The sequence below is a fragment of the Mesoplodon densirostris genome, chromosome 8 (assembly GCF_025265405.1).
Source record: "Mesoplodon densirostris isolate mMesDen1 chromosome 8, mMesDen1 primary haplotype, whole genome shotgun sequence".
Lineage (NCBI taxonomy): Eukaryota > Metazoa > Chordata > Mammalia > Artiodactyla > Ziphiidae > Mesoplodon > Mesoplodon densirostris.
In genome coordinates, this window is record NC_082668.1 from 312,895 (window position 1) to 340,232 (window position 27,338).

At 58.9% G+C, this 27,338-nt stretch overlaps 1 protein-coding gene across 8 annotated transcripts; it reads right to left on the reverse strand.

Moving 5' to 3' along the window:
• Nucleotides 1-2,566: 2,566 nt before the first annotated feature.
• D2HGDH (D-2-hydroxyglutarate dehydrogenase) lies at nucleotides 2,567-25,248 on the reverse strand. Of its 8 annotated transcripts, none has more exons than XM_060106119.1 (10): nucleotides 25,093-25,248; nucleotides 22,861-23,228; nucleotides 17,963-18,020; nucleotides 16,594-16,733; nucleotides 15,642-15,835; nucleotides 14,338-14,506; nucleotides 12,028-12,171; nucleotides 10,594-10,736; nucleotides 9,103-9,268; nucleotides 2,567-3,754 (listed from the first exon to the last, which is right to left on the reverse strand). In XM_060106119.1, the coding sequence occupies exons 2-10, from the start codon at nucleotides 23,216-23,218 to the stop codon at nucleotides 3,495-3,497; spliced, it is 1,632 nt and encodes a 543-aa protein (XP_059962102.1). In that variant the 5' UTR covers nucleotides 23,219-23,228; nucleotides 25,093-25,248; the 3' UTR covers nucleotides 2,567-3,494. The 8 variants fall into 8 exon arrangements, with proteins under 8 accessions (XP_059962102.1, XP_059962101.1, XP_059962105.1 ...); XM_060106118.1 differs by lacking the exon at nucleotides 25,093-25,248 and adding an exon at nucleotides 24,399-24,444; XM_060106122.1 differs by lacking the exon at nucleotides 25,093-25,248 and adding an exon at nucleotides 24,399-24,434 and having other exon boundaries at nucleotides 22,861-23,223.
• Nucleotides 25,249-27,338: the final 2,090 nt, after the last annotated feature.

Genomic DNA, 27,338 nt, shown 5'->3' on the forward strand with positions numbered 1-27,338 from the left:
GCATGGGCTTAGTTGCTCCACGGCACGTGGGATCTTCCCGGAGCAGGGGTGGAACCCGTGTCCCCGCACTAGCAGATGGGCTCCTAACCGCTGCGCCACCAGGAAAGCCCCCAAGAAGCTTTTTTTAAGCCAAACCCAACAGCGCCCTCAGCCCCTCCGTCGCCACCTGCAGGCACATGTGGAGCCTGTCCTCGGGCAAGTGGCCAGTGAGGAGCCGCTTCGGGAGGTGGGAGGTCTCTCCCCGCCCCCACCCCGCCGCGGGGTCCACTCCTGGTCCGAAGGTGCCTGTTGTTGGCACCTGGCTGGCTCCCTCGCTCTGCCTGTGACGTTTTGTGTGACCGCAGAGCCCGCAAGGCTCTGGATGGGTGAGGCTCCCCAGGCCCCGACTTGGCACGCGCTCCGGGTGTCCTGCCGTCTGTGCCTGCGGCCCCGGGGAGGGCACGTGTTCTCCGCGGGCACAGCCCACACCCGGGCTCTGCAGTGTGGCCACACGGCCCGTGTCCCCGCAGGTCCTGAGAGTCGCCTGCTGGACGCGACGGGGTTTCCTCTGGCGTTCCTGCTGTTCCAGCGGGTTTTTCTGGACGTGTGAAAACCCAAGACCTCCCTGTCCTTGGGGAGCCCAGGTTTTACCATCACATAAGCGGGGTCCGGCTGGCAGGCCTCCTTCCCGCGTTCCCTCCGCAGGCCGCGTTGTTTCACTGATTCCAGGACACCATCCACCAAGACGGCACAAAGACCACCGGACAGAGGGCCTCAGAGGCAGAAGGGAACCACTGCTGGTCAAGGGCAGGCAGAGAAAACGGCATATCCCACCCCAGCTGCTGTGGGTCCTGAAACAAGGCCCCTGGCCCGCAGCGCCACACCCCAGGCCTCGTCACCGGCAGGAAATGCCTGGTGTGTGCTGCCTTCTGTGACCCGCCACTGCCACCTCCTCCACCCAGGGCACTGGGCAGGGCAGCCCCGGCTCCATCCCAGAAACAACTGGGAAAACGCCAGCCTCAAACCTGGCTTCCAGAGGGTCAGAAGCTGAGCACCACGGGCCACCTGCTGACCTTGGAAGGATGGAGGACAGACAGGCGAGCCACCAGGGCTCTCGGGAGCTCCATCGTGCCGAGTGCCCAGCCGGGGATGACGGAGGAGGGGACAGGGCCAGCCATGGGGCCAGCGAGGCCAGAGGGACACACTGCAGGGCCCCCAGGCAGGCCCTGGAACCAGGCGAGGCCACAGGCAGCCGACAACGGGTGGGGAGGGGACCTGCATTGTAAATCCTGGCAGAGAGCAGGAAGGGTCAGTTGGAGGCAGTCACGGGTGTCTGGAGATGGGCCCTGGCCCGGGCCCTGAAATCATGCTGGGGCCAAGACACCCCCAGGAGAACACCCACCGCAGCCAGAGGACCCTGGCCGGGCAGGTGGACCCGGGCCAGCCGCGTCAGCAGGGGCAGGGGCTTGTGTCCCCTTTGGAGCAGGCTCTGCTGAGGCTGCCCCTCTCCTGGGTGACAGAGGAGGGGACCGTGTATGCAGCCCATGCCCGGCCTCACCCATCCAGCCCAGCAGCAGCCATGGGACCTCTGAATCAGTTTGCGCCTGGTTTGTTCACGTTTTATGAGAGTGTACATGCACTTGGCAAAAAAAAAAAAAAAAAAAAGGCAAAGCATCCCCAAAAATATAGAAAATGACATCCCCTCCCTACCCAACCCAGCCTCAGCGCCCAAAGTGAGTCCCAGCTGCGGTCTTGACACGCAGGAAGGTTCTGCTTGAACCGGCTTCCAAGAGTCGACGGTCTTTCTCAGAAGCAGGAGGTGAGCTGCCCCCTCCATCCCCTCCTCCGGCCGTCCCTCTGTCCAGTGGCCACAGAGGCACACACCCGCTTCCTTCTCAACAGACACACGGCCAGTGACGCGGCCAATGACTGACACCACCTGCAGGCGGTGCTCCGTGCGTGGCCCGGGGACCCGCCAGCACATGCATGCATGCACGTATGCCATTTGTGTGCAGGTGTGTGCGCGCGTGTGCACGCGCACAGGTGGATCCTGAGGGGCGAGCCCCAGGAGTAAACCGCAGGGCCAGTGGATGCCACTTCACTTTTTGACATTTTGGGGGCCAGCTTATCCTTCAAGGACATGGAGGGGTCCCCCTGCCACTCGCTCCCTCCCACCCAAGTCACTAGGCCACCTTCTCGAAGCCCCACCCTTACTCTAGCAGGAAATGCCTCAAAGTTTTAAGCCCTCTAATAATCCATGCATTATTTTAATTCTCCAAAATAAACTTGCTTAGTCCGAAAACTTTTTATAGGAGGTCTCTCTGCATCACAAAGCCCCTCACTGCACATTACCCACGTGAGACCACGCCTCAGGGGCCCGATGAGGCGGGGCTCCAAGTCACACAGTGGGGGACAGGGACGGGGGACATGGCATGGGGATGGGGGACGGGGACAGGGCATCCCTGTCCCCACACACAGACTGCCAGGCCCCGGGTCACTGACGTTCGGGTGCTTGAGGAACGGTACACGGGCACTTCACCTGGGCTTTTATGAGGTTATTTTTCTAAGAACAGAAGGAAGAAGAGTATCGTGATTAATTGCCACTTTTACTGGAAGTTCATGGCAGCCAGAAACAGAAAACGTGTCCAGCCTCCCAGACTGTCTCCACAGCCCGAGCAGCTGCCCCAGGGACCAAGGTCAATGGGGAGGACCCGGTCGGGGTTACTGAAGATGCTTGTGCCTGGCGGGGCTTCTCACCCAGCACTACTGACATTCGTGGTCAGAGCAGAACCGGAAAGACACATCACAGCAAACCACCAAGTGCAAGAAACCAATATGCCTGTCTTCCGACAACAGTCTTGCCAACTCATGGGCCTTCTGGAAAACGGGGGAAATGACACCTTCCACGGTGGGGGGCATTCCTGTCACTCTGGCTCAAATGTGACTAAAAGTCATCCGTAAAGCGCCCGATGGCCCAGGCTCTGTTGGTCAGAGCTCCGCGTGCACCCACCGCACGGTGCTCTGTTGCCCACGTGCAGTTCACCACCTCTGCCCAGGGCACCTCGGAGGCTCACACGGCGCGGGGACCAGCGGAAGGACCACCCGTGCCCCCTCCCAGAGCTGCACCCCGCAAGGTGGAATCCCGGGGCCACAGGCAAAGCAGGGGCGACCTGGTCTATTCTGATTAGGCGGAACTGCTCACCCACCTGGCCTGTCCAGGACCTGCAAAGGGATGGAGTGCCCGCCACGAGGATGGAGCGAGGACAGGGCAGCCCTCTCCACTCGGCCCACCCAACAGAACCGGCAGAGCGCCCGGAGGAATCCTGCATAGAGCCACGTGTCCCAGGCTCCACAGGGCCAGCTCCCCACTGCCAACCAGGGGGCTGGTCACCCCGCCTGCCGCTGGCTCCGTCGGATGGAGGCCCTGTGAGCCCACGCCAGCCCTGCAGTCACGCCCCACAAGCAAAGCCAAGGATCGAGGCCCCTCCCGAGTCTCCCGCTGACCGCAGAGGGCATCAGGTGCGGGTGGGCAGCGTCTTGTAGGGGTTCAGGATGCCCTTGGGGTCCAGGAGGGTCTTGAGCTGCTGCATGAGCTGCAGGGCCTCGGGTGGCTTGCTGTAGCCAAGGACATCCTTCTTCTTGAAGCCCACGCCGTGCTCGGCACTGACGCTGCCCCGCTGCCTGGCCGTCCACTCGTACACGTAGGGCTCCAGGGTGCCCAGCAGCGACGGGCTGAAGGCCTCTGCCGTCACGTTGAGGTGCAGGTTGCCGTCCCCTGGAGGGACACGCAGGTCAGGCTGGGCCTCCCTTTCCCGAGAGCCCCCAGCCCTGCCCCTGCCCTGCCTAGAGGCCACCCGCGGTAGTGCGGGCCCCACCCGCCTCTGCCCTCACAGCCGGCTTCCAGCCCTTCACGTCACTGGCCACTGACCTGCTGGTGACCATTCCCCTCCTCTTGGGGCTGCAGCTCCCTTGGCTTCACATATGTTTCTCTCCAAGTTCTCCCCAGCCCCTCAACTCCACCCGCACAGCCTACCCCCCAACCCCTCCCCGAGGGCTCCAGACTGAGAGGGACGAACACCCGCCCGACCTGAGAGAGCCCCAGGCTGGACCACTGATGCCACCACAGACCTGGGTCCCCAGTGCCCAGGAGGCCTCGGACCAGGTGACCTGGGGGCCTCTGACCGTGTGACCCCCTTAGACCCCCTCCCTCCATGCACACTCGTCAGATGCAGGGAGCAAACCAGGGGTCCCTCTCCCACCAAAAGTGGTTCCCACAGATACCCTCAGGGCGAAGGCTCTGAAAACAAGGGTCTTTCCCAAGGGAAACACCGTGGAGAGAGAAGCTTATCTCCACTGACACTCAGATATCCACACCAGCAGCCAGCCTGCATGGGCTTGCAGCACAGTTCACAGGGCCCTGGTGGCCCCAGGGCCATTCCCGGCTGCGGGCCGGGACCCAGCCCCACTCCTACCCTCCCCACCTCCTGCACAGGCAAATCACCCCAACTCGGCCTCAAATAATTCCCACAGATACAAGCCTAAGATACATGAGCCCCAAATTGCAAACACACAGAAAAGAAACCACGATGACCAAGACCCGCAAGGACCTGCGACCTGGTGATTTCCAGAAACAGAAAATAAATGTTTCACGTGTTTAAAGAAATGAGAGAGGAAAAAAATATAAGACACTGACCACGGAAAGCTTTTAAATACCCAGGCTGATCTTCTAGAAATGAAAAATACGGTCACTGAAATGTCAACAAGCAAAGAGAGATTAATGAAATGGAAAACAAATCAAGCACACAGAGGATCAGAGCTACAGACAACAGGAAACAGACAGACGCGTGGGGACATCGTGAGCCCTCGACTGAAGCTCCAGAAAGAAGGGGCGGGTGGGGAGAGACAATATTTGCAGAGACAACAGGGGAGCAATTTCTAAAAGCCAAGCCCACCAGACCCCAGCAGGGCATGCCGACGCTCACCTAAACCAAGCAGAGTGAAGCCAAGGAACCCCGAGAAAAAGGGAAAGATCTTAAAAGGAACAAAAAGGAAAAACATGGACTCCTTTCAATGGAACCACACTCGCTGACAGCTAACTTTGCAGCAACAGAAGTCAAGACGGCAGAATGATGTCTTCACTCTGCAGAGAACAGAACTGTCAACAGAGAATTTTGAAATCCATTGGAAAAAAAACCACTGAAGAACAAAATTCATACATTTTCAGGTAAATAAAACCCGAGACATGCTGTCACCTACTTTCCCACACTAGAGGCAATTCTAAAGGCAGGGCTGTGACCCCAGGTCAAAGAAGGACCAGAGGTGTGGGTGAGTCTAGACAAACACTGACCTCGTGGAGTAATAACAACAGCACTGCTGCTATCTGGGGCTAAAAAACACGATGGAACACACTCCAAAACACAGTGTGTGACCAGGAGCAGATGGTAACATCAAAATGACAGGGTCCCAAGGTCCCTGCCCTAAGTACTGATCAGGGCTCTCAGGGAAACAGACCAGGAGGACACCTGCAGATGCACGCAATGTACAGAGTGGGGGTAGGGGGGAGGGAGAGGGCTAAGAGGATGGAGGGACCAAGAGAGGTCAATTTCAAGGAACTGGCCCATGACTGTGGGGATGTGGGAGTCCAGCCTGCAGGGCGGACCAGCAGCTGGAGACCTGGGGATGAGCAGATGCTGCAGCTCGAGTCCAGAGGCTGTGGGGAGAATCCCCGCTCCCTCGGGGGACACCTGTGTCTTCCTCTTCAGGCCTTCGACTGCTTAGATGAGGCCCACCCACATCATGGAGGGTAATCTGCTTTACTCAAAGTCTGCCAATTTAAATGTTAATTTCACCTTTAAAATACCTTCACAGCAACATCTAGATTGGTGTCTGACCAAGCATCTGGGCACCACAGCCCAGCCAGGCTGACACACAAAATGAACCACCACACTGTTTGGGAGGGGGATCATGATCCTGATTAACTTCCAACCCTGGTGAGGTAGGACTGCCCTGATACGGCTACAGTTCTAGGGCTACTGCCAAAAGCATAGATAGGCACAATTCCCTCATCAGTAAGTGGAAACAAGTTATATGAGAAAAACACCAACCAAAAGAAGATAATAAATCAGAGAAAAAGAAATAGAAGAAATGAAAGACAAACAGAAAGCCCAAAGTCAGACAAATCCAGGTCACTGAGTAATTACAGTCTATGTAAATTACAAAATATGCCACCTCAAAATAGCCTGCTTTGGCATAAGGATTATTTTGAGCTGAAGGCAATTGAAAAGAAACAGGCACAAGAAAAGCTCTCTGCCCTCCGTCCACTTAGAAGCAGAACCTGAGTGTGTAAAGGTGTCCCCACATTCCAGCAAGGTCAGGGTACCCACCTGAGACAACTCTGGCCTTGGTCTACACAAGCCTCGCGTCCATCAGCTTCCTTGTGTGTTTATGCTCCTTCCCACAATTTGCTGCCTGGAAGTTCTGTCCTCTTTCTTCAACTGTGCCATCTCCAAAGATGTACTGTTCTTTGCTAAGACGCCCTATAAGTCCAAGTTCTAACTGAAACCTAGCAGGACCCTGTGGGGCTCCTGGGCAAGGGAGCCTCTCTGTTCAGCCTCCATGACCTTCCCTGAGCTCCAAAGGGCAGATTCGAACAGCTGCTAATTAGGGAAGGGAGGGGATGCAGAGACGAGGGAGGAGCAGCCAAGAAACAACAGTGCAGCCTTGGGCCAGGGTCCTGGTCCCTCCTCAAGGGACGCACAGAACAATGTATTTGAGCTCTTTACAGAACTAAAACCCCCAACAAATGGAAGATGTCAGCATTCTTCATTCCAGAAAAGACCACCTGAGGCCAGATGAAAGGAGCGCAGGCCCTGCACACACCCTGATCTCATCAGCAACCCCGCCCTTGAACCATGGCTATAAAACTCCTCACCAAATCCTCCCGAGCTGGGACACGCAGTTTTTCAGGGCACAAGCCCGCTGTGTCCTCCTCTGCCTGGCAAAGCAATAAAGCCATTCTTTTCTACTTCACCCAAAACTCTGTCTCCGAGATTCCATTCGGCGCCGGTCACCGAGGCCGAGCTTTCGGCATCAAACTGACAGCCCACATCTCCTATCTTCAGAATTAGCAGAGGCACCAGGAGAAGCAGAGGGGTCTATTGTCACAGTGGGGGCTCCTCTCGGCAGCCGACAGCTGAGCAAGTTCCAGGAAAGGGGCGGCACAGAGTGCACACTTTATCTGGAGGGTCTGCAGGGAGCACATTCCTCTCAGGCACCCACCAAACGGACATGGAAACTGGCTGCACCCTGGGCCAGGGACCACGCTTCAACTGAAGGTGAGTTCCACCCAGCTCTCTGCCCACAGCACAGTCAACAAGCCCATGGTCTTTACAAGGGCTAGAAAACCCCCATATGTTTGGAAATTTAAAGACACAATTCTGCCTACCTCATGGGTCAAGGAAGCAATGAAAATGGAAAAGAGAAAATATTCAGACCCGAAAGATAATGAAAGTGCCATCAGACAGGGTGGAACCTGGGGCTTCCCTGGTGGCGCAGCGGTTAAGAATCCGCCTGCAAATGCAGGGGACACGGGTTCGAGCCCTGGTCCAAGAAGATCCCACATGCCGCGGATGCAACTAAGCCCGTGAGTCACAACAACTGAAGCCCGCACACCTAGAGCCCATGCTCCGCAACTAGAGAAAGCCTACACGCAGCAACAAAGACCCAACGCAGCCAAAAAATAAAAAATAAAATAAATAAATAAATGTAAAAAAAAAGAAAAGCACTAAAATCATTAACTTCAGTGGTCTGCTTTTCGTGATTAGCAGTAATATTTTGATATTCGACTACAAAAACTCCTCTATATCCTGGTTCCTCTTTTGCCTCTTTGAAGCCGTCCCTTCGAGCTATCTGACAGGTTGCCTCCCAGCCTATGTCCTCAGTATGGTCCCCGAATAAACCTTAACTCACAACTTTTCGGTTGTGCATTTTTCTTCAGTCTACAGAGACAAGAAACAAACCAAATCAGCAGTCAAATTGCCCCCCTCCCCAAAGGCTGGACATGGTACAAAGGAAACAAAGGAATAATATGAACAAGGTAATGCCAATATACTCAAAGGCTTAGAAGAAATGGATTAATGCCCAGAAAAAAAATTACCACAACCAATTCTGAAGAAAAGGAAAGCTAGGAGAGCCCCCCAGTTGTTAAAGAAATTTCTCTGTAGTCAATCCCCCCCCCTCAAAATACCCACAAAAACCTTCAGGCCCAAATACCCTCATTTACAAGTTCTACCAAACATTCAGGGAGAAGGTAATTCCAACCCGACAGACTCTGCCAGAGACGACCCCCAAATCGTTTTAGGACTTTGAGACCAACATCCAGCCTGGACAGAAGAAGGAAGCCTTACAGGACAGGATGGAGAAAGCCCTACATGGGATAAGTAAACGGGATCAAACAAGACACAAAAAGGATCAAGGCCACGCTGGGCTTATCCTGGGACACAGGTCCACTTGCCCTCAGAGGTCTGGAGTGATGAGCCTTGTTGGCTGGTCAAAGGAAAACCAGCACTGGGCACCTGGGTAGACCCAGAAAAAGCATTCGACAAGTGCAACGTTCCGCCTCAGTTCCTGAAAGTGGAATCCCTCCACCCAAGCATTCAGAGCGACGCTGGGCCAGGGCCAGCCCTCCGCCGTGTGCCCCTCACCGCACCTCTTCAAACCCTCACAATCCCAGGAGGCACTGCTGAATCCCACCCTGAAGACGTGGATGGAGGTCCCAGCGGGGCCCGCCCCAGCACACCTGTCCTGTGGACGGGGCTCTGAGATGCCCAGTTCCAAAGGCTGCCAAGAATGAAGGGGAATGAAACAGTTCCTTTCATTTTGCGTGACTTTTCTGCAAAAAATAATTATCTGAACTGCTTTTAAGATCCTTCCATCTGAGGAGGGAGGGGTGAGGCCCCTTCATCAAACCCCAAGACCCCCGTGTTCAGGGCCCACCTCCCACTGCCCCAGCCAAGCCCGGACCCTGCACTCCGCCTCCGAGACGGCCCCAGAGACCACGTGGCAAGGACGCGGGTCCTTCCCCCTCGGCCCCAGGTCTTTACCCGCACCGCGGGCCGCACTCACCCAGGTGGCCGTAGCCCACCACGTGCTTGGCGTGCAGGCCGAGGCGGGCCCGCAGGTCGCTCACGAGGTCGTAGAGCCTATCCAGGGGCAGCGAGAGGTCGTACTTGTACACGTAGCCGTCCCGGCTCAGGGCCTCAGTGATCCTCTCCCTCAGGGCCCACAGCATCTGGAAGTGAGGGGATGGGCATGGTCACCTGCAGCGGGCGGGCAGGGCAGCGATGCTGCATTGCTGCGGGGTGACTACAGGGTGGCGAGGCGAGGAAACCCTCCAGGTGACAGAAACGTTGTGCGTCGTGACAGGTGTGTGGCTTCTGTCCCAGAGTCCACATGGGACAAGGTCCCCTAATGAGGCCACAGGCTGGCCCCCAGGACCCAGGGCCCCTCTCAGGACAATTGGAACAGATCCTGTGACCCCCATGACGGGGCCCCAAGCGAGGGCAGGGGCAGGGCGGGCGCGGAGGACCATGGCAGACGGGGGACATCCCGGGCCTGGGCTGGGGGACACGGGGAGGGACTGAGGGAGCAGAGAGGCAGGGCGGCCTCATCATGGTCACGCTGTCCTTCGCGAGAACGCCTTCCCTGTCGCGTCAGAGAACAGAGGGCCTGGGAATGCCCGTCCCACCTGGGCCTCATCCCTGCCCCGCCCTCCACCCCCCACTCCCCATTTCAGGAAACCTCCCGGCAAGCCAACTTCCTCGGCAAGGCAAAAACTCCTTTCTCTTGCTTTTTCAACATACCCCCAGTGCAATGATCACCCCTGAAAAAATAACAGTAATTCCTCACCACCACGGAATATCCAGTCAGCGTCCGGATCTCCCCAGCTCTCTCACAGACTTTTACAGCAGAGGGTTGCTCAGCACCCACCTCCCGCACACTGACCATCAGCAGCCCCTCTGGCCTGACGTCCCTCACACACCTAGAGTCCAACCACATCCCTGCACGGCCGGCCTGAGCCAGCCGGTCCTGCCCGTCCCCTGTGCCCATAGGCTCCTCGAGCCCCACTCACGTCCATCACGTCCTGGTGCAGCCACAAGCCCTGCTGCCCCCTTGTCTGCCCACCCTCTCTCACTGCGCTCCAATCCCACCCTCTCCAGAAAGTTCTGTCTGGAACACAGCAGGCACCAGCCCCTCAGGGCCTTTGTGCACCTGCACAGGTAACTCACTCCCCACCCCGCATCCATCTGTGCTCAAATGCCCCTTCAGGGACGTCCTCCTGACCCCTTACCCACCCAGGAAGGATGCTGGCCCAGCCCCCTCCTGTGTCACCCAGCTGGGCCCCTGGCACCGACGTTTGAGAACGGGGCTGTGGAGCCAGCAGCCCAGACAGGGCAGGACCAGAGCGGGCACCGAGGCAGGTGGCACCACCCCCCAGGGATGGGGCACCCAGCCCAGACAGATGGCCCAGCTGCAGACACCTGCTCACGCTCAGCCACAACCCACAATCCAACTTCAGGCGTCATGGGAAGGACGAGGGCCGCAGCCCTCACACACCTTGATCCTCCTCTGATCGGTGGCCAGGGTCCCGTCGGTCACCAGCCCCGAGCCCAGCACCTGCTCCAGGAAGCCGCTCAGCTTCTCCGCATCGTGCCCCGCCCCGGAGCCCGAGGTCTCGATGAGGACGTAGAACGGGCTTTCTGGAGGGGCAGAGGGAAAGCGGAGGGGAAGGTGGTCGGCCGAGCCAGGACAGGTCCAGGCCAGCCGCAGCTCTAGTACCCCTGACGGCGCTCATGTTGCCCGCAGAGCAGCCACTGGCTACTCGGGCTGAATTTCAGACAGTTTAAAAAGAGGTCTTTCACTGTAAGAGAAGCCAGGCCCCCTGGAGACAGCACAAAGCTGTACTTTGGGTGCCTGGATGGGGCGGGGGCACCCCAGGGACCCCTCTTACCAAACTGTGGGCTAAAGGGGAGGCCCAGCGCTTTGCAGTGGCCAGTAACACCCCAGGGGCCCTCCAACCATCCAGGGACCTTCTGTGCCTCCAGGGACCCTTCACTCCCCGCCCCCAGGGACCCTCCATCTTTCCAACGGCCGTACATGTCTTATCTCTCCACCCTGGACAGGTGGTTTCCTATTTTATACGAAAACAAATACGTCAGTAAAAACTTAAAGCATAAAGTTCTTTCCACACTTATGACTATTATGGACTGAACTGTGTAACCGCCCACCCCAAATTCCCATGGTGAAGCCCTAATCCACCCCTTATGCAACTGTATTTGGAAATTAGGCCTTTAGGGAGGTAATGCAGGTTAAATGAGGTCCTAAGAGTGGGGCCTTGATCTTTCAGGGCTGGTGCCCTCATGGGAAGAGGAAGAGACTCCAGAGGTCTCTCCCACACACACACAGAAGACGCCCCATGAGGACCTTCACCAGAACCCAACCCCGATGGAACCCTGGTCTTGGACTTGCAGCCTCCAGAACTGGGGGAAATAAATTTCGTTTTTTTAAGGCTGTAGTGTTCTGTTATGGCAGCCTGGGGTAACACAACGATCATTTCTTCAGGGTCGATTCCAGAAGCGAAAATACCAAGGTGTATAGCTGCATGGACTTAGCTTTACACAGAGCGTGGACTAAAGACCTGGGCGTGACGAGCTCACTGGCTAAATCAGAACGAGCTGGCTGAGCTCCGAGGGCCAGCACTTCACGGGAAGACACCTCTGCAGGAGCCGGGAGGGCGTCCCTGACTGTGCATCTGGCTGTTCCAAAGACCCCAGGGCTACGGCAGGACCGACCGCATCTGACTGAACTCCGGGGGCGTACGTAAAACGAATTTCAGGGAGAATTCTGCTCTCAACAACTACGGGGATGCCGGAACCATGGCGACGCTCCCTGCCATCTCCTACTTCACAGACGGGACGGAGGCTCCGATCAGCCCACACATCAAACGGCACAATACGGGTGGTGGGCGCTGCCAGTGGGCGGGGACAGTACCTTGCACAGGGCAGGCAAGACGGAGGTGGAGCCCGACCAGCTTCATGCACTCGGCGTCCATGAACTCGAATGCGGACAGGATCTCGCCCAGCATGCCCCTGCAGGTGCAGAAGGTCTGCAAAACCTCAGCAAAGCCAGGACAGCCTGCAACAGACATGGAAAAAGACAGGCGAGCTGGTCATGCGGAGGCAGGGCCTCACCTACGGGCCCACCTGAGCCCCCTTTCAAGCAGCAAGACCGACCCGTCTCTTGGCAACGGCGCTGCTGAGCTGGGCAGCCTCGCGGAGCGGGACAAGCCACCCGGGTCAGCCACCACGTCGTAGGTCACAGGCATCGAAGAGGAAGAGAAAAGGCTGCCTGAGAGCCCCGACGCTCAGGAAGCCACTTGGAAAGTCCACAAACACAGGGCCAGCAACGGGCCGCCCTGGAAAACGGCTTAGCTGTGTGTCTCTGACAACACCCAGGGCCCAGCAAGTCGTTCAAGGCACATTTACTGACCCCCAAGCTCTCCATGGTGTCCCGGTGCCTGGAGCTGACCACCAAGCGGCCCAAGGCAGAGAGGGGACGTGGATATGTCAGCAGGCGGGGAGGGGTGGGCACCCCTGGCCTTTCTGGGCAGGGATGGGAAGGCACTGAGAGGGCGTGTGGAGGTCAGGGAGGAGGGTCTGGAGAGAAGATCCCGAGAGTGAAGCTCAGGGGCTGAGGCCCAAGGAACACGTGCAGGCCTCCCAGCTAGACGCAGGGCTGGACATGGCGGGTTTGGTGATATATGAACCCCAGCCGCAGGGAGCGTTAGTGAACTGGAAACAGATCAGAAGAAACCTTCCAGAACGCATCACAGAGTGAGACAGGATGGAAACTCGGGTGCAGGTAAGACACAGGGAGGGTGGACAGATTGATAGGCTCCATCGTGCGTCTAATGGTAGTCCTGAGAGGGGAGCAAAATGGGGGCAACCGCTGACGAGGTGGGGTGGCAGGAAACTTATGCAAGTGGGAGAACCAAGCCATGGGTTTAAGAAGTTCAGGAGGGCTTCCCTGGTGGCGCAGTAGTTGAGAGTCCGCCTGCCGATGCAGGGGACACGGGCTCATGCCCCAGTCCGGGAAGATCCCACATGCCCCGGAGCGGCTGGGCCCGTGAGCCATGGCCACTGAGCCTGCGCGTCCGGAGCCTGTGCTCTGCAATGGGAGAGGCCACAACAGTGAGAGGCCCGCGTACCGCAAAAAAAAAAAAAAAGAAGTTCAGGAAACCCAGAGAGAAAAAGAAACGTACTCTCACACACAACACACCGAGACCCATAAAACGCCAAAGGTAAAGAGAAAATCTTTAAATTGGCCAAAGAACAAGAGGGAGAGTCCCTCAGAGCAGCAGCAGCAGAGGACGGCTGGCTGACGTCACCAACAGCCACGGAGCCACGCAGAGTGACATCCTCAATAGGACGAAAGGGCACAGATGCCAGCCTGTGCTTGCGAGAGTGTCTTCCAAGAATGGGGTGAAATGGAGATGGTTTTGGACAGACTCAAAGCAAGAACTCAGCAGCAGGCATCCACGACAGGAAATGACGGAGGACGTATTCACAAGGCACGTGGCCTCTGGAGGAAGGCCTGACGCAGGGGACGAAGAAAATGGCACGTGTGGAAAATAACAGTAAGGACCACCAGAGATCAGAGACTGACGGACTCAAGACAAGAACCCGTGCGTGGTGGGAGCCACTGGGGGCCCTGGACCCCACCGCCGGGCAATGTGCGGGGACCTCCCAGAGACGGGCCTCTGGACCAGCAGAGGAGTGGAGGCCGCAGTTAAGCTAACGCAGCTGAACGACGGCGGGAGAGGAGATGCAAACAGGTGGTGGAGGGACCGGAACAAAGCAGACATGAGCCCGTTTTTCAAGCCTGCTCTGAAGGGGAGCAGAGAACGTGAACGGCCGGCGAGGGAAATGTCCCAACACGTTCGCAGAGACAGGTGGTCCAAGACAGGGGAGGCGAGGGCTGGCTTACAGAGGGGACGAATTACTGCCCCCCGACCCTGTGATGAACACACTCATGCCCTTGACCTTGAGCCAAACCACGTCATTTCCCTGTGAATCTCACTGCATAAACTGCCTAAATAACAAATGCTGGGTGGATGAAACATGCGAAGCCCCAGTTTTGTTACAGAATAGAGTGTGTGCTCTGCCCAAACCCCACTGCAGACACCAACAAGGCCAGGTCCCAGACCCTTTGGAAACAGTGAGAAGCCCGGAGAAACAGGAAGGACCGCACACGGCAGCTCAGCCTGAGAACCCGCTCGAGGGGCAGCCGGAGGGCACCTACCGAGGAAAGCCACATTCACAGCGCTGGGCTTGGGCGGACACAAGATGGACACGGCGGTGATGACCCCCAGGGTGCCCTCCGACCCGATGAAGAGCTGCTTCAGGTCATAGCCCGTGTTGTCCTTCCGCAGGGACGTGAGGCAGTTAAGGATGGTGCCATCGGCCAGCACCTGGGAGGGAGCAGAGACGGGCGCTCCTGCGTCAGCCCACGGCCCCAGCAGACGCCCTGGGGAGGCCGACCCAGCCCAGGGCACCCTGAGAAAGCTGAGCCAGTCATCAGTCCCCCGCCCCACTTTGGTCCAGGAACAGAGGGGTCCCTAGGGTGGCACCAGGCCTGAAGTCACCCCAACAGGCTGAAAGAGGGGCTTCTCTTCCCTGGATGCAGTGACGATCCCCCACTATGACCACGATCAGGAAGCTCAGGGCCCAGTTCTCAAGGGAAGCTGGCCCAAAGCAGGGCACACGTGGGGTGCAGGAGGGCGCACCCGGGGTGGAGTAGGGCAGAGAATGGCAGTGCATCAGGCCCCCCACCCCTGCACTCCTCATCCACAGGCCCCTGAGTCATGCTCTGTAAGCCCATCCTGAGTCTTGCTTGGTTCATTTAGTCAGAAGCTTAGTGAAAGAGCTTGTGAAAATGAGAAAGTGAGTTACAATAAAAAATAACCTGCATCCAGAGGACAAAGCTACAGGAACCTCGTGATTTAGCAGATGGAAGTCGTTCCCTCCTTGGGTAAACAGAGGGCCCTTGCTTTAGAAAGCCCCGAGGTGTACTTCGCAGACTCAACAGCCCTAGGGGTGGTGACAGTGGCCCCACGGGGCTCCTCTAACCACGAGCCACCAGGAAGCTGGGGGGCAGAATGCTGCTGGTCCGGGAAGCTGCTCCAGCTTCCCACGGCAGCTCCTCACAGGGACAGGAGGGCAGCGGACACGCCATCACCTCGTGGGAAGCCAGAAAGCGGAGTGCTACGTGTAACCCCCAAGGCCCTGGTGGGATCGAGAGGAGACCGGGGCTGGTACAGTGGGAACCTGGATCTCCAGGCTGGGACGAGGCCCCATGCCCAAGGTGGCCTCATGCACCTGCGCCACCCGGGGCCCAAGAGGGCAGCCCCCATGCTGGGCCTGCACCACCCCAGGTGTCTGCAGGGAGCAAGGGTGGACCTGACAGGGGGTCTCACCCAGAGACCTCTCAAGCTGACCACTGGGTAAGTCAGCCACCCTGGGACCGACCTGGGGACCAGAGCGAGCCCGGCCAGGTGTCCCTGGAAGCAGGGCCAGCGCTGAGCCGTGACAGGGTCCCCAGCTCACCACTTCCAGGCCCAGGACCGTCCCTCGCAGCGAGCCGTAGCGCAGGAACCGCAGGCCGCCCGCGTTGGTCGCCACGTTCCCCCCGATGTGGCAGCTGCCCTTTGCCCCGAGGTCCAGCGGCACGACAAAGCCCCGTTCCTCCACATACCGGCTCAGCTCCTCCAGGACGCAGCCCGCCTGGCAGACCAGGACCCCTGCCAAGCAACCAGAGCGCCCGCGGGGACTCTTAGGTCAGGACCAGCCGGACCACGCAGGGGGGCCCTGCAGGCGAAAACCCCCAGAAGGGGCATCCACCCGGAACCCGGGCGAGGAGGAAAAGGGGCGTGTCCCCCATCCCTCCCCAGAAGATGCCTTCATGAGAAAAGAAAAAAAACAGTGAGGCAAAATGGAGGAAAAAACCTCACATACACCACACACACCCACCCCCAGACGCTTATGCAAGGGAGCCGTAAACGGAGGGCTGCTACAAGGCTGTGGCCCTCAACTGTGGGGGTGATTCTGCCCCTGGGGACACATGACAATTCTGGAGGCGATCTGGGTTGGAGGTGCTGCTAGCATCGAGTGGGTGGAGGCCAGCATGCTGCTCGACACCACCCAGTGTCCAGGTACCCCTGCCACACAGCACGATTCACCCATATGTCCTGCCCGAGAGGCACCAACTTGCCGTTGCTGAGCCCCGAGCTTCATGAGCACGGAGCCCCTTAGACGCCTTGCACGCCCTGGGAAGGGCCGGCACGGCCAGGAAATGTCAATCTGAAGGGGCCGCAGAAACAGGCCAAGCCCAAGGCGTGAGTCACCCCAGTAACCAACTGAATAACAACCCCCTGCAGACGCACCCGGGGGCCCGGCTCGGGTGGAGTGGTGGTGGCCTCTGGGCCCTCCCCGGGCCCGGGTCCCCCACGGCCCAGCCCCGCAGCTCAGAGGGAAGGTCCTGACAGGCAGCTGGCCTTACCGGACACGTTGTGGAAGCTGACGATCTGGTTCATGAGGGCAGTGGACACGATGATCTCATCAAAGACGGGGGTACTGCCCCCCACCATGCCCGTGTTGCCCCCCTGTGGGCTCACAGCCAGGTTCCTCTCGTGACAGTACCTGGGACACGCACAGGGCCAGCATCAGGGCCCCTTTCCCACACCGCCAGCCCAGGGGGACACTCGTGGGGCCGTGAGACCCCAAGGCCCTCCTGCCGCAGCCTCGAGGGGGAGCCTCCTCGGCCCCCACGCACAATGGGAGTCTGAGAGGACAAACGTCCATCACACAGCCACCCGGGGAGCTGGCGGCCGGCATCTTCCCAGATCACGGCGGAGGCCCCAGCTGCCCTGAGACACCACCCCTCCAAGTACAGACAGTCCGAGCAACGGCTGCAGCCCTCCCTGTTCACCTAAAGAACCGCAGCCCCCAGGCCCTCGGGGCTCCCTCCCACCTCCACACCCCATGGCTCCTCTCCCCTTTAACCTTGGCTGCATGCCCCTCCCTCGCCCACCGCCCTCCAGACCTATGTCAGACTCATCAGTAGCACCTCATCCCCAACCAGGCTCCCACTGCACAAAGACCTGAAGCGACAAGCGCCCCAATGGGCCAGGATTTGGGCAGCAGGGCACCTGCCCCGAGAGGCAGGCTGGCCACATGCGTCAAAAAAGCCGCCTGCCACGCGGTCAGCCTCCAGCCGTGGCTCTGACTGCGAAGGCCGGGGCACCGCCCACCTGCCAGCTATTCTGAAGCACTGGACACACCTCAACGTGCCACCGTGGGGACAAAGCACTCACAGGGCACACACCTTCCATGCAATGAAAGTGGCGTGGAAGAATAATTAGCAACAAGAAACAGGCACGGATATTGCCAACGGAAGGGAAAAAAGACTCTGACACTGTAGATACAATGTGGTAACATTTAAAAACCCTCACCCGCGCAAGAAAGATGCTGAGCTAACACACCAAAATGTCATCGGTGGTTTTCGTTGGAGGGGAAATTACTGGTTGCTTTTGCATTTTTTTCTTTATGGTTTTGTACGTTTTCCAATTTTTCTATAATAAACACGAGAGTGTATTGATATAAAACATCAAAGAACACATTTCTCAAGAAAAGGTCCATCTCCTTCCCTACCCAGCCCTTCGAGTCTGCAGCCGCTCCCCACCCAAGGCCCACCTGGTACCCCAAGGGTCCAAGATTCCGGGCTCAGCCCTGCTCAGGCTGGCACTGCTCCCGCCACCTCCCCGGCCCCGGTCACTGCCCACTTCACGGGGTCTGCCTGTTCTGTGTCCTGTGCTTGTGAGGAAACCACGGGTGAGCAACGCAGGAGAGAGAGTGGGCAGGGCGTGTACCTGAGGATGTGCGCCACCTCCTGGGACGTCCGGGGCCTCAGCAGCACCTTGCTGGAGCCTGCGAGACAGAAGCCGCATGGTCACCCCGCGGCGGGGGCGCGTCCCACCTCCTGGCGGAGCTGGCCCACAAACCTCAAGGACCAAAACCCGATGGCAGGAGCGGCCCGTCTCTAGCTGGAGGAGGCGGAGGGCCAGTGGGTGGTGGCCTGTGGTCCTGAGCTGGGCCCTGGGAAGCAGGGTGGCAGGGCCCCAGGGTAGGGGCGTCTGCCCGCCTTCCCCACTGAAAGTTACTGGGTTTCCCTTGTAATTAATATGTGTCTCTTGCAGAGACGCTTGAGGCTACGTCAATACCCTGTCGCCCCACAAACGGTCGCCCGTGAACTTCAGCGTCTGCTGATCATCCTTACCTGAATCTGTTCTCAGGACAGGTACCAGGGGTGATGTTTCTAAATCCATCCGTCCGCCCGCACTCGAGTCAACCTTCTGCTGTAAGAAGGGGCCTCCCCTTCCCTCTCATGTATTTGTGTCCTTGGCTATTTAATCACAGCAGTGCGGGCTCATGGGTTCTTAGGTTGTTCATTGGTTACAATTCTTTGCTGTCACGATTTATTTGATGTCCAGTGTGGCCTCGTCTGTTGGCATTGCTGACCACTGCCTCCAAGACAACAGGTCTCTTTCCACCCTTTCTATTTTGTGGGAAGTATCCGTACTTTAAGTGGCTAAGAGGCTGCAGGAGGACAGCGGGTCGTCTAGCAGGTGCTCCTGCTGGCCAGAGATTTCATGGAGCTCTGAGACTGGGCTGTGGCTTCTACCTTACCCTTTTATATTCTGAAAGCCATTTCTCACTTGCTTTTCATCAAATGAACCGTGTCTGCCCAGGCAGCTGGCTGTTTGGCATCCAGATCCTTTAGGACAGCACAGTCCAGGGACCCTGGTCACCCCCGAGGCTCCTGTCGGTTTCACTCACACAGTTTCTCAGCAACACCTGAGCGCCCACCCTATGTGCCCTGTGATGGGCACAGAGAATAAAAACAGACGAGTTCTCCCGCCCCTGGGAAGTTTACTTTCTCATAGGGGAAAGGATAAGAAAACGGTCCAATGTGTTAATAAGGGGAGCCTACAAAGAGAACGGAGCACAGAGCAGAGAATCATCAGAGGCAACTCGGGGGAACCGCCCAGGACTGGAGGGAAGGAGCATCCAGCCCGGACAGGCCGGGATGCGCAGGCCAGCGAGGGGACAGGCGGAAAGGCCGGCTGCACAGGCTCCGGACACCACCCCACTGCGGCCTTCCTCCCTCTCAGCACCCTCACAGTGCTCTGGGGGCTGTCCCTGCAGGGGGACCGCCCTGGATCCAGGCTCGCTCAGCACCCCGCCCACCACCTGCCAGCAGCATCCCAGCGTTTCCAGGTGCCTCACCCCCAGGAGGCCATCCACTCTCCTTGCCTCCTGAGCACCCTGTGCCCTGGCGCAGCTGCTCCGGCACTCCTGCCTCTTGTCTCTGCTTCCCGTGCAGCCCTAGGGCACTGACCCCTCTCCCTCCCTCAGAACACCTCGGGGCTTGGGGTGTCAGAGGCGCCCTCCTCCCCTGGGGCCTCATCCAGGCGCCGTCCTCACTCACACGAACCTGGTGGCGCCCCCGGTTCTCGGTCTCCCAGCTGAGTCCCGGGGATGTCAGTGCCCACCGACCTCAGGGTCAGAACAGCATGCCTGGTTGCCGCCCCTTGTGTACGTCGTACATCGGGGCTGCTTGCACACGACAGGGCAGAGCTGAGGCCCAGGACCTCCTGCCCACCCTCTGCAGGAGCCTGCTGGCCGGGCCATGGAGACCGTCAACAGCAGGACTCAGACCTGGCCTCCTGGCGTCCAGTGGCCCGCAGAACAAGCTGCCCCCCACCCCAGCATCTGCACCACCCACGGGACTGTGGCCCCCTGACGCTTCCTCGAGGACGTTCCTCCTGTCCCTGTGTCGTCACGTTTCCCTCTCCACCTGGTCATCCCCGATGATACCACAAACCTGCCGAGACGGCCCTGTCATCCTAGAACTAAAGACGGAAAGTCCCTTCACTTGACCCCCGAGCCCTCAAACCCCACCCACTTCTCTGCCCCTCTTGGCCCCTCACACCCCAGGACCGGCTCCAGGGGCGCATGCATCCCTTTCACGCCACGGAGAACCTCGCACGTGCCCCCAGTGATGCCCACGTGGCCCGTCTCAGCCTGTCCCTGCGGCTGCATCTGACCCCACGACCCCACCTCCCTGCCTTTCTTCCCCCCCGCCCCTGGTGCTCCGCCCCTTTGGCTGGCCCCTCGCCCCTCCACTGAGCACAGCGGTCATCAGCCTCCTCGGAAGGCTGGTGTTGCCCGGCCCTAGACCTGACTAGCTTGCTCCACGGCCCGACAGCCCCCCCCGAGTGGCCATGTGAACGTGTCCAAACCCAAACTCCTGGTTCTCCCCGCACAGATCCACCCTTCCGGTCACTTTCCTCATCAACTCAGCAGACGGGTCCAGTTTTTGCTACTGTTCAGGCCAAACGTCCCTGCGTGTCTGCCGTCTTTCCCTCACACCCTCGTCCAGCCGTCAGCCAACCTCCCATCCAAACGGCCAACCGTTACTCAACGGCCAGCCCCCCGCCCAGGCACCCGGCCCCTCGCACACCCACTGCAGCCGGTCACAGCGCAGGCCCCCTCCGCCGTGGCCCTACGGCCGCACTCTCCATCAGCTCGCAGGAAAGGTCAGGACGCACGGGGCCCTCGAGGCCTCGCTGACCCGCCCCTCCCCGACCTCCCCGCCTCCATCCACTCTGGCTGCTCATGCGGTCTCAGGTCTCATGACTCCTCCAAGGAGCCCAGTGCAGCCCTGCTCTGAGGCTTGGCTGGCTGTTCCTGCTCTAGGAACGCCCTTCCAGAGGCTTTCCCAGGTCAGAGAAAACGGCCTGTGCTGGGGGGGCCTCCGGGGCACTCATGGCCACGTGGAGCGCAGCCCAACCCCTGCTCCTGCTGTCACCCCCAGGTCAGCCTCCTGTCCATCTGCACGTCCAGGGCCCCAGCCTTTCACTCGGTGCAGGTGCAAAGTTTGTGGGGTTCACCCACGAGCGAGTGGTCTAAGTTTTGAAGGAAGGAATATTCAATAAGCTTCCAATTCAAATAAAATCTCACTTTTTAAGAAAAATTAAAAGACCCTAATCAGCTTTTGCTAGCTTACATTTCCTACGTAACTCTGAGATTAAAATGATCAAAAATTTAGACAGGCTTTCTCTCCAAAAGAAAGCCATATAAAGGGGTATTTCGACAAAAATTCACCAAGTTCCCCAACAGACTCCCACTGAGCAGCTGCTGGGCCCTGAGCCCTTGGACTCAGAGCTGAGCAGGCCCAGCGCGGCCCCCCAAACTCAGGGAGACAGGAAGCCCGCAGGGGTCCTCCACACAGGCACGCAGGGCAGGCTGCCCGCTGCCCGGACCCCAGGAGGGTGGCTGACAGGGAGGAGGGCCCCCAGGAGACTGCAGCCCCCGCCCGCTTGGGGCACCCCAGAACAGGAGCACGCGGGCCTCGGGGACGATGGGGCGCCCTGCGTGGGGCTGGGCACTGAGGTCCGTCCACCCAGACAGGAGCACCAAGGTGGGACCACGACTGGCCTGGCTGAGCCGGGGTGGGCATCACCCTCTCTGGCCTCCAGGATCACCGCCTGTTGGGCGGGGCCTCTCAGCGGGGCAGTGCCGCCCCTGTGGGCAGGGCGGGGCTGGACGCCCTTCCACTCCAGGGCGCCCCAGCAGAGAAGTGGAGCCAAAGGCTGTCCAATGTCTCGGGCCTCCCACAGGGACAGGGCCGCCCCGTTATCTGCGCCTCTGCTCCAGTTCCACTCGCTCAAGACTCTGCACTGTGGTTTGGAGGTTTTCCCGCCGGCAGCACAGCCCTCAGGGTGTCCGAGTCAACGGCACAGCATACCCTCCACTACTCTTTTTCAGTCCCGAGTGCGCTGGATCCAGGCCCAGCCTGAGGACCTGGCTGCCCAGCGTGTCCTGGAGTTACAGGTTTAAATATGTCCCCATGTTGTAAATTGCTTGTCTTCTAGCTCTCCTTAATATTGTAGCAAGAACATCACGTTGGTTTCCGTAACTAAGGAAGTAGATCACTTTATCTCTGAAGTCATTTCAATAGAGAACACAGGGTATTAGGAAATCTCTGTTATCAAGAGGGTGTGCTGGGTCCAGGAGGAGAACCGCTGGTACAGTGGAGGAGAGGAAGCTGCACTGGGGAGAACAGGCCTCCCAGAAGATGCGTCCACCTCCCACCCCTCAGAACCCGTGAATGTGACTGTATTTGGATAAAGCGTCTTTATAGGTGTAATTAAGTCAAGGATCTTTGAGATGAGATCATCCTGATTAGGGTGGGGCCTCAATCCAAGGACAGGCATCCTCACAGGAGAACGGAGAGGGGACACAGGGGAAAGGCCACGTGAGGACAGAGGGGGAGACTGGAGGGATGCTGTCACGGGCCGAGGTCACCTGGAGCCCCCGAGAGCGAGAGCGGGAAGAGGCAGGAAGGGCCCTCCCCTGGAGGGAGCCCTGCCCACGCCTGGATCTCAGACTCTGGCCTTGAGAACGGAGAGGATACATGCGTCGTTTTGAGCCTGGTATGTGGTTCTTTGTTACACAGGTGGCCCCGGGAGACGAATGCAGGTGCTGAGAGGAAGTGAGCAGTAGTTAACACACACACCCACCTCGGAGCAGCTGGGAGGGGGCGGGGGGAGGCGCTGTTTCATCTTTTAATGTGTAGATGTCGTGCATAAGAAAAGCGTTATGTGACGCCACCCAGAGCTCCTACCGGCCTCACCTCATCTCATGCTGTTTCTCAAGCCCACCCGTCCCGTCAAGCGTGAAGCATGAACAGACCCTTACTCACCTCGGACCGTCCTCAGCCAGTCCACATTGGGAGCCTCCAGCTCCTCTGGGTCTGTGATGACCCTGCCAGGGACGATGCGCTCCAGGGCGGCCAGGTCGTCCTCAGACACCACGGAGAAGGGCAGCCGCCGCACGGAGTAGCGCTCCCGCGTCAGCGCCACCTCGGGAGCACAGGAGAATGCCGAGGAGCTGCCTCTTCGAACGAGGGGACTGGTGCCCGTGGCCCCCCAAGGGCCGCCCGGCCCAGGGATCCTGGACGCCCCTGCCCATGTCTTCTGCTGTGCGGAGACTCCCTGAGCGCAGGCCGCCCGCCACCAGAAGAGCCACGCAGGCCACCTGGGCGCCAGACAGGACATCATCGCTCCTGCCCTGAAAAGCAAGTGACTGGACCTGGAACTCTGGAATACTACGGAGCAACGGAAAGGGAAGCACCTGCTGGGGAGAGACCTCGGCAGGGCCAAGGCCCAGGAAAGGTCCAGAAACAGACAACAGTTTCCACGGTGGTGGTGGCGGAGTGAGATTGGACCACCCAGGAGATGTGGGCTGGGGGGGACAAGGGACACGAGGCCTTCACCCTGACCCAGTGTGGAGTCACCTACTGACAAGTCACTGAGATGTACACCCTTGGCTGAGGCCACCCCTGGGTGTCAGCTTTTAACACCTGCAACAACCGTATCTCCCTTTCACTCCCCCTTCCTTCAGAACAAACCAGGAGTTAAGGTGCTAAAAGGAAAGGGACAGATACCACTGAATCGTACACTTAAAAATGGTTAATATGATAAATCTTACGTTTCGTGGATATGTTACAAGTTTAAAAACCACGGAATCAAAGAAAGTGGGGGCGGGGGGAAGCTCCTCTGGCTGCCCACGGTGGGAGAGCCGGGATTCGCACAAACGCCACGCAGCCCTGCAGCCCCCCGGGGAGGGGGGAGGGGTGGAGCACCCGTTTTCTGGATACTTCCATCTCACCTGGTGCTCAGACAACCTGAGTCGGCACCGGGGGCAGCGTTCTCGCGTGGGTTCACACCCGCTGTGTGACCCTGAGGAAACGAACGAGCCTCTCTGTGCCTTGGTGCAGCATGTGCCTCACCGGTGGGGATGAGGATTAAATGAACCACGGACGGTGACCCTCACCGTTAAGAGTGTACGCAGTACAGGTGGGCGAGCTCAGAAAAGGAACTCGCTGGGACCCCCGACCGGGACCAGGAGCTTGGGGCCACAGCCGTCGGGCCAGCCCACAGGTGACCACCAGGGGCCAGGAGGGTCCGCCCCGGCTGGGAAGCAGCGGCTAATCGCGGTGGCCCCGGCGCACCCGGGGGCGCTGAGTCACCCCGGATCTTCCGGAGGGCCCGGAGCGCGCGGCCTGCGCGATCACATGACGGGACCAGCCGGGGCGGTCGGGCCCAAGGACCCCGCGGGCGCCCGCCGCGCCGCGATTGCGCGCGCCCGTCGCCCCGGACCCGCGCCCCGCAGCCCCGCAGTCCCGCAGCCCCGCAGTCCCTCAGCCCGGACCCCGGGCGGCCGCGCGCACGCACTCACGTCCGCGTCCCCGCCGCAGGCCTCGCGCCGCCACAGCCAGAGTGGGCAGGACGGGCGGGACTGCGCCTGCGCCGGAGGCCTCCCGCCCCGCCCCCGTCTCCGGGCCCCGCCCCTGATGCCTCCCGCCCCTGATGCCTCCCGCCCCTGATGCCTCCAGCCCCCTGCCCCCTGGTGCGCGGCTTGATCCAGCTTCCACGTGGGGACAGCTGTGGCCTTGACCCGCGTTGGCACCGGCTAGCGGGGGTCCCAGCGCACCCTCCCACCCCTTCCACGAGGACTGGCCCCGGGTGAGAGCGTAACTGCTCACTCCTTCGTCCTACGGGCGGTCCCCAGGGGACTCTGGCTCACCCACCTCCTCTGCCCCAGGGTCGCCCTGGCCCCCACTCTGGCAGAAGGGCAGACATCTCTGCAGGTCAGGTACGAACTGCAGGCAGGCCGAACCCGAGGGCTCCAGAAGCTGCCTGCCCAAGCATTCTTTCGTGAGGGGGCCTCAGAGGAGCTGGGCTCGGTTGGTGGCCCGGCTGCAGGAAGGCCTGAACCGCACCAGGAGGGAAGAAGCCTCTCCGGCCTGCTTCCTCCGGCCCCTCCAGGTTTGCACCTGCCCGGTGCTGGGCTGCCGTCTGCAGCTCCAGTGCACCCACCCAAGGGGGACAAAGGGAGGGGGGAAGCTTCCGGCCTGGTGGATGTTCCTCACCCCAGCAGCACGTGTGCCAGTTCCCAGCTGCATCACGTTCCCTCAGGGGTGCCCTAGTTCCATGGGGCACCCCTTCCCGGGGCTCCTGAGGCCCAGGGCCACCCACTCTCCAGGTGGCCGTGCGGCCGGCCCTCCTCCGAGCTCTGAATCCTAATCAGCGCCCCTCCTCCAAGCAGCCAAATCCAGACTCCCAACTTCCTCCCCCTACCCTGCCCCCGCCCCTCGGCGACTTAGGGATGGCAGCTTCTTCCTCCAATTACTGTACCTCAGTGCTCCCTTTTTGCTTTTTCAGCCCTGGAATACCCTCAATTAAATTGTTATAAAAACTAACAGGGGTTTCTACTTTGCTGGCTAACACAGTCCCTAGTACCCAGAGTAGAGTTCTCTTCCCACCCTCTGGCGCCCACGTGTCCTACCAAGGCATCTCCCGTACGTGTCTGGCTCATCAGTTCCAGAGTTCTTGGTGAGGCAGACAGGAGGGATGCTCTGCGGGATGCTAGGATGACGATCGTGGCCCGGGGACTGCAGAGAGCGAGCGTGTGTACCTGGCCCAAGGCAGGGCCGTGTCGGTGTGCTGCCAGCTCGGCCAAGTATCAACAGAACAAAGATTCGGGTGGTCCCTGCATATTAGCACTGGCCAGGTCAACAACTACCTGCCACCTGCCAAGAGCGTGCGTTCTGCTCTGGTAACCATGCCCTATCAGGAACAGCAGCTGCAGCGGGGGTCTCACCTACATCTTCAGTAAACCATACTCCTTAAGACCCGCCCACCTCTTCACAGGTAAGTTAATGGGGTGTGCTAGGAACATCAGCCCTGACCTTCCCGTCAAAGAGACATCCTGCCTTTGGATTATGCCCTGGCAGGGAGAGGACACTCCAGGCCGTACACCTGCCCCTTCCTACCGTGACGACCCTTGCTCCACAGGTCAACGTGGCCATCCTGCCAGCCATTACGTCTATTTCAATGACACACTCAGGCACTGGGAAGATAACCACAGAGGTGCCTGTGGACCCATCCAGACAAATGTGACCTAACCACCTGCTTGCCGTGGGCCCGCACTTTGACCAGACCAATGGCATCCTGGACCTCTGGGAATCAGCAACAGTGCAGATGAGCACCCCAGCCCCAAAACAAAGAGCTAATGCCTCCTTTTCCCAGGCAGGCAGCCCTGGTGTGCACGGGGCAAGATGGTGCAGGGAGAGGAAAGTCACAGACCTTGCTCCAGAGCCGAAGGCTCCCCTCCAGCCAAGGACCCGAGTCTGTGAACCAGGCTTCATCTGGAAAATGGTTGCCTGGCTGTGCTCTCCCAACCCACTGTGACCAGGTTGGGTTTCTGGACCCTGACTGTTAACACTCGTCAAGGGAACATCCTAAGAGTTGTTTAGTTCCCACAGGGCATTGGCGCCCAAGCAGGCCTAGAGGGTGAAACTTCTGTGCCAAAGGAAGCGCCTTAAGCCTCTAGAAAGTAACCCACAGCACTCTAACCACTTATCTTTCTTGTGAGCTTGGGGACCAACTTGTGACGCCACGACACAGCTGAGGCCCAAGGCTGTCCACCAAGGTGCGGCCGGGAATCCTGCCCAGGCCCGTGGCAGTGACACACCCTCTCTGGTCCACTGCACGTCCCCTTCAAAATGCCACATAGGATGTACTTCTCATCTCCGGACAGGATGTTGAAGTTTTATCGTTTCCTGAAAGGATGCATCCTCAAATGTTTGTTCCAAAAAATACTTTATTCATTAAACAATATATCCATCATCTATAACATGATCCAAAAATACAGATATACATCTTTACATTATTTAATAAAAAGATTTACAATATTATCTTTCCTTTACAAAGAGAACATCAATAATAATTCCTTGAAAATACAATGTAACATTCATGTTAAAGCTGCATCATTTTGGATGAGATGTGGTATGTTGAACACCACAAGTACACACTAGGAAGGAACTTCACAGAACTCTCTCCTGAACGAGAACATTTTTCTTAGACGTCCCATTTTAAAATTCCTCTCGACACAGGGAATGAAGACCAACCACTGTTCACTAAAACTTGAGGAGAGCCTGAAACCTTCCACGCTGTGACAAGTGTCCCAGCCCCGCACCGGGGCAGGCCCTGGCTGTGGCCACACGGGGAAGCTGCTCTTCAGACAGCGTTATGGCTCGAAGCAGTCCTCGCCAAGGGCTGCCAGCGACGGGTCAGGAGGCAGGACTGACTCCCCACCCCCCTGCAACTCCCCCAC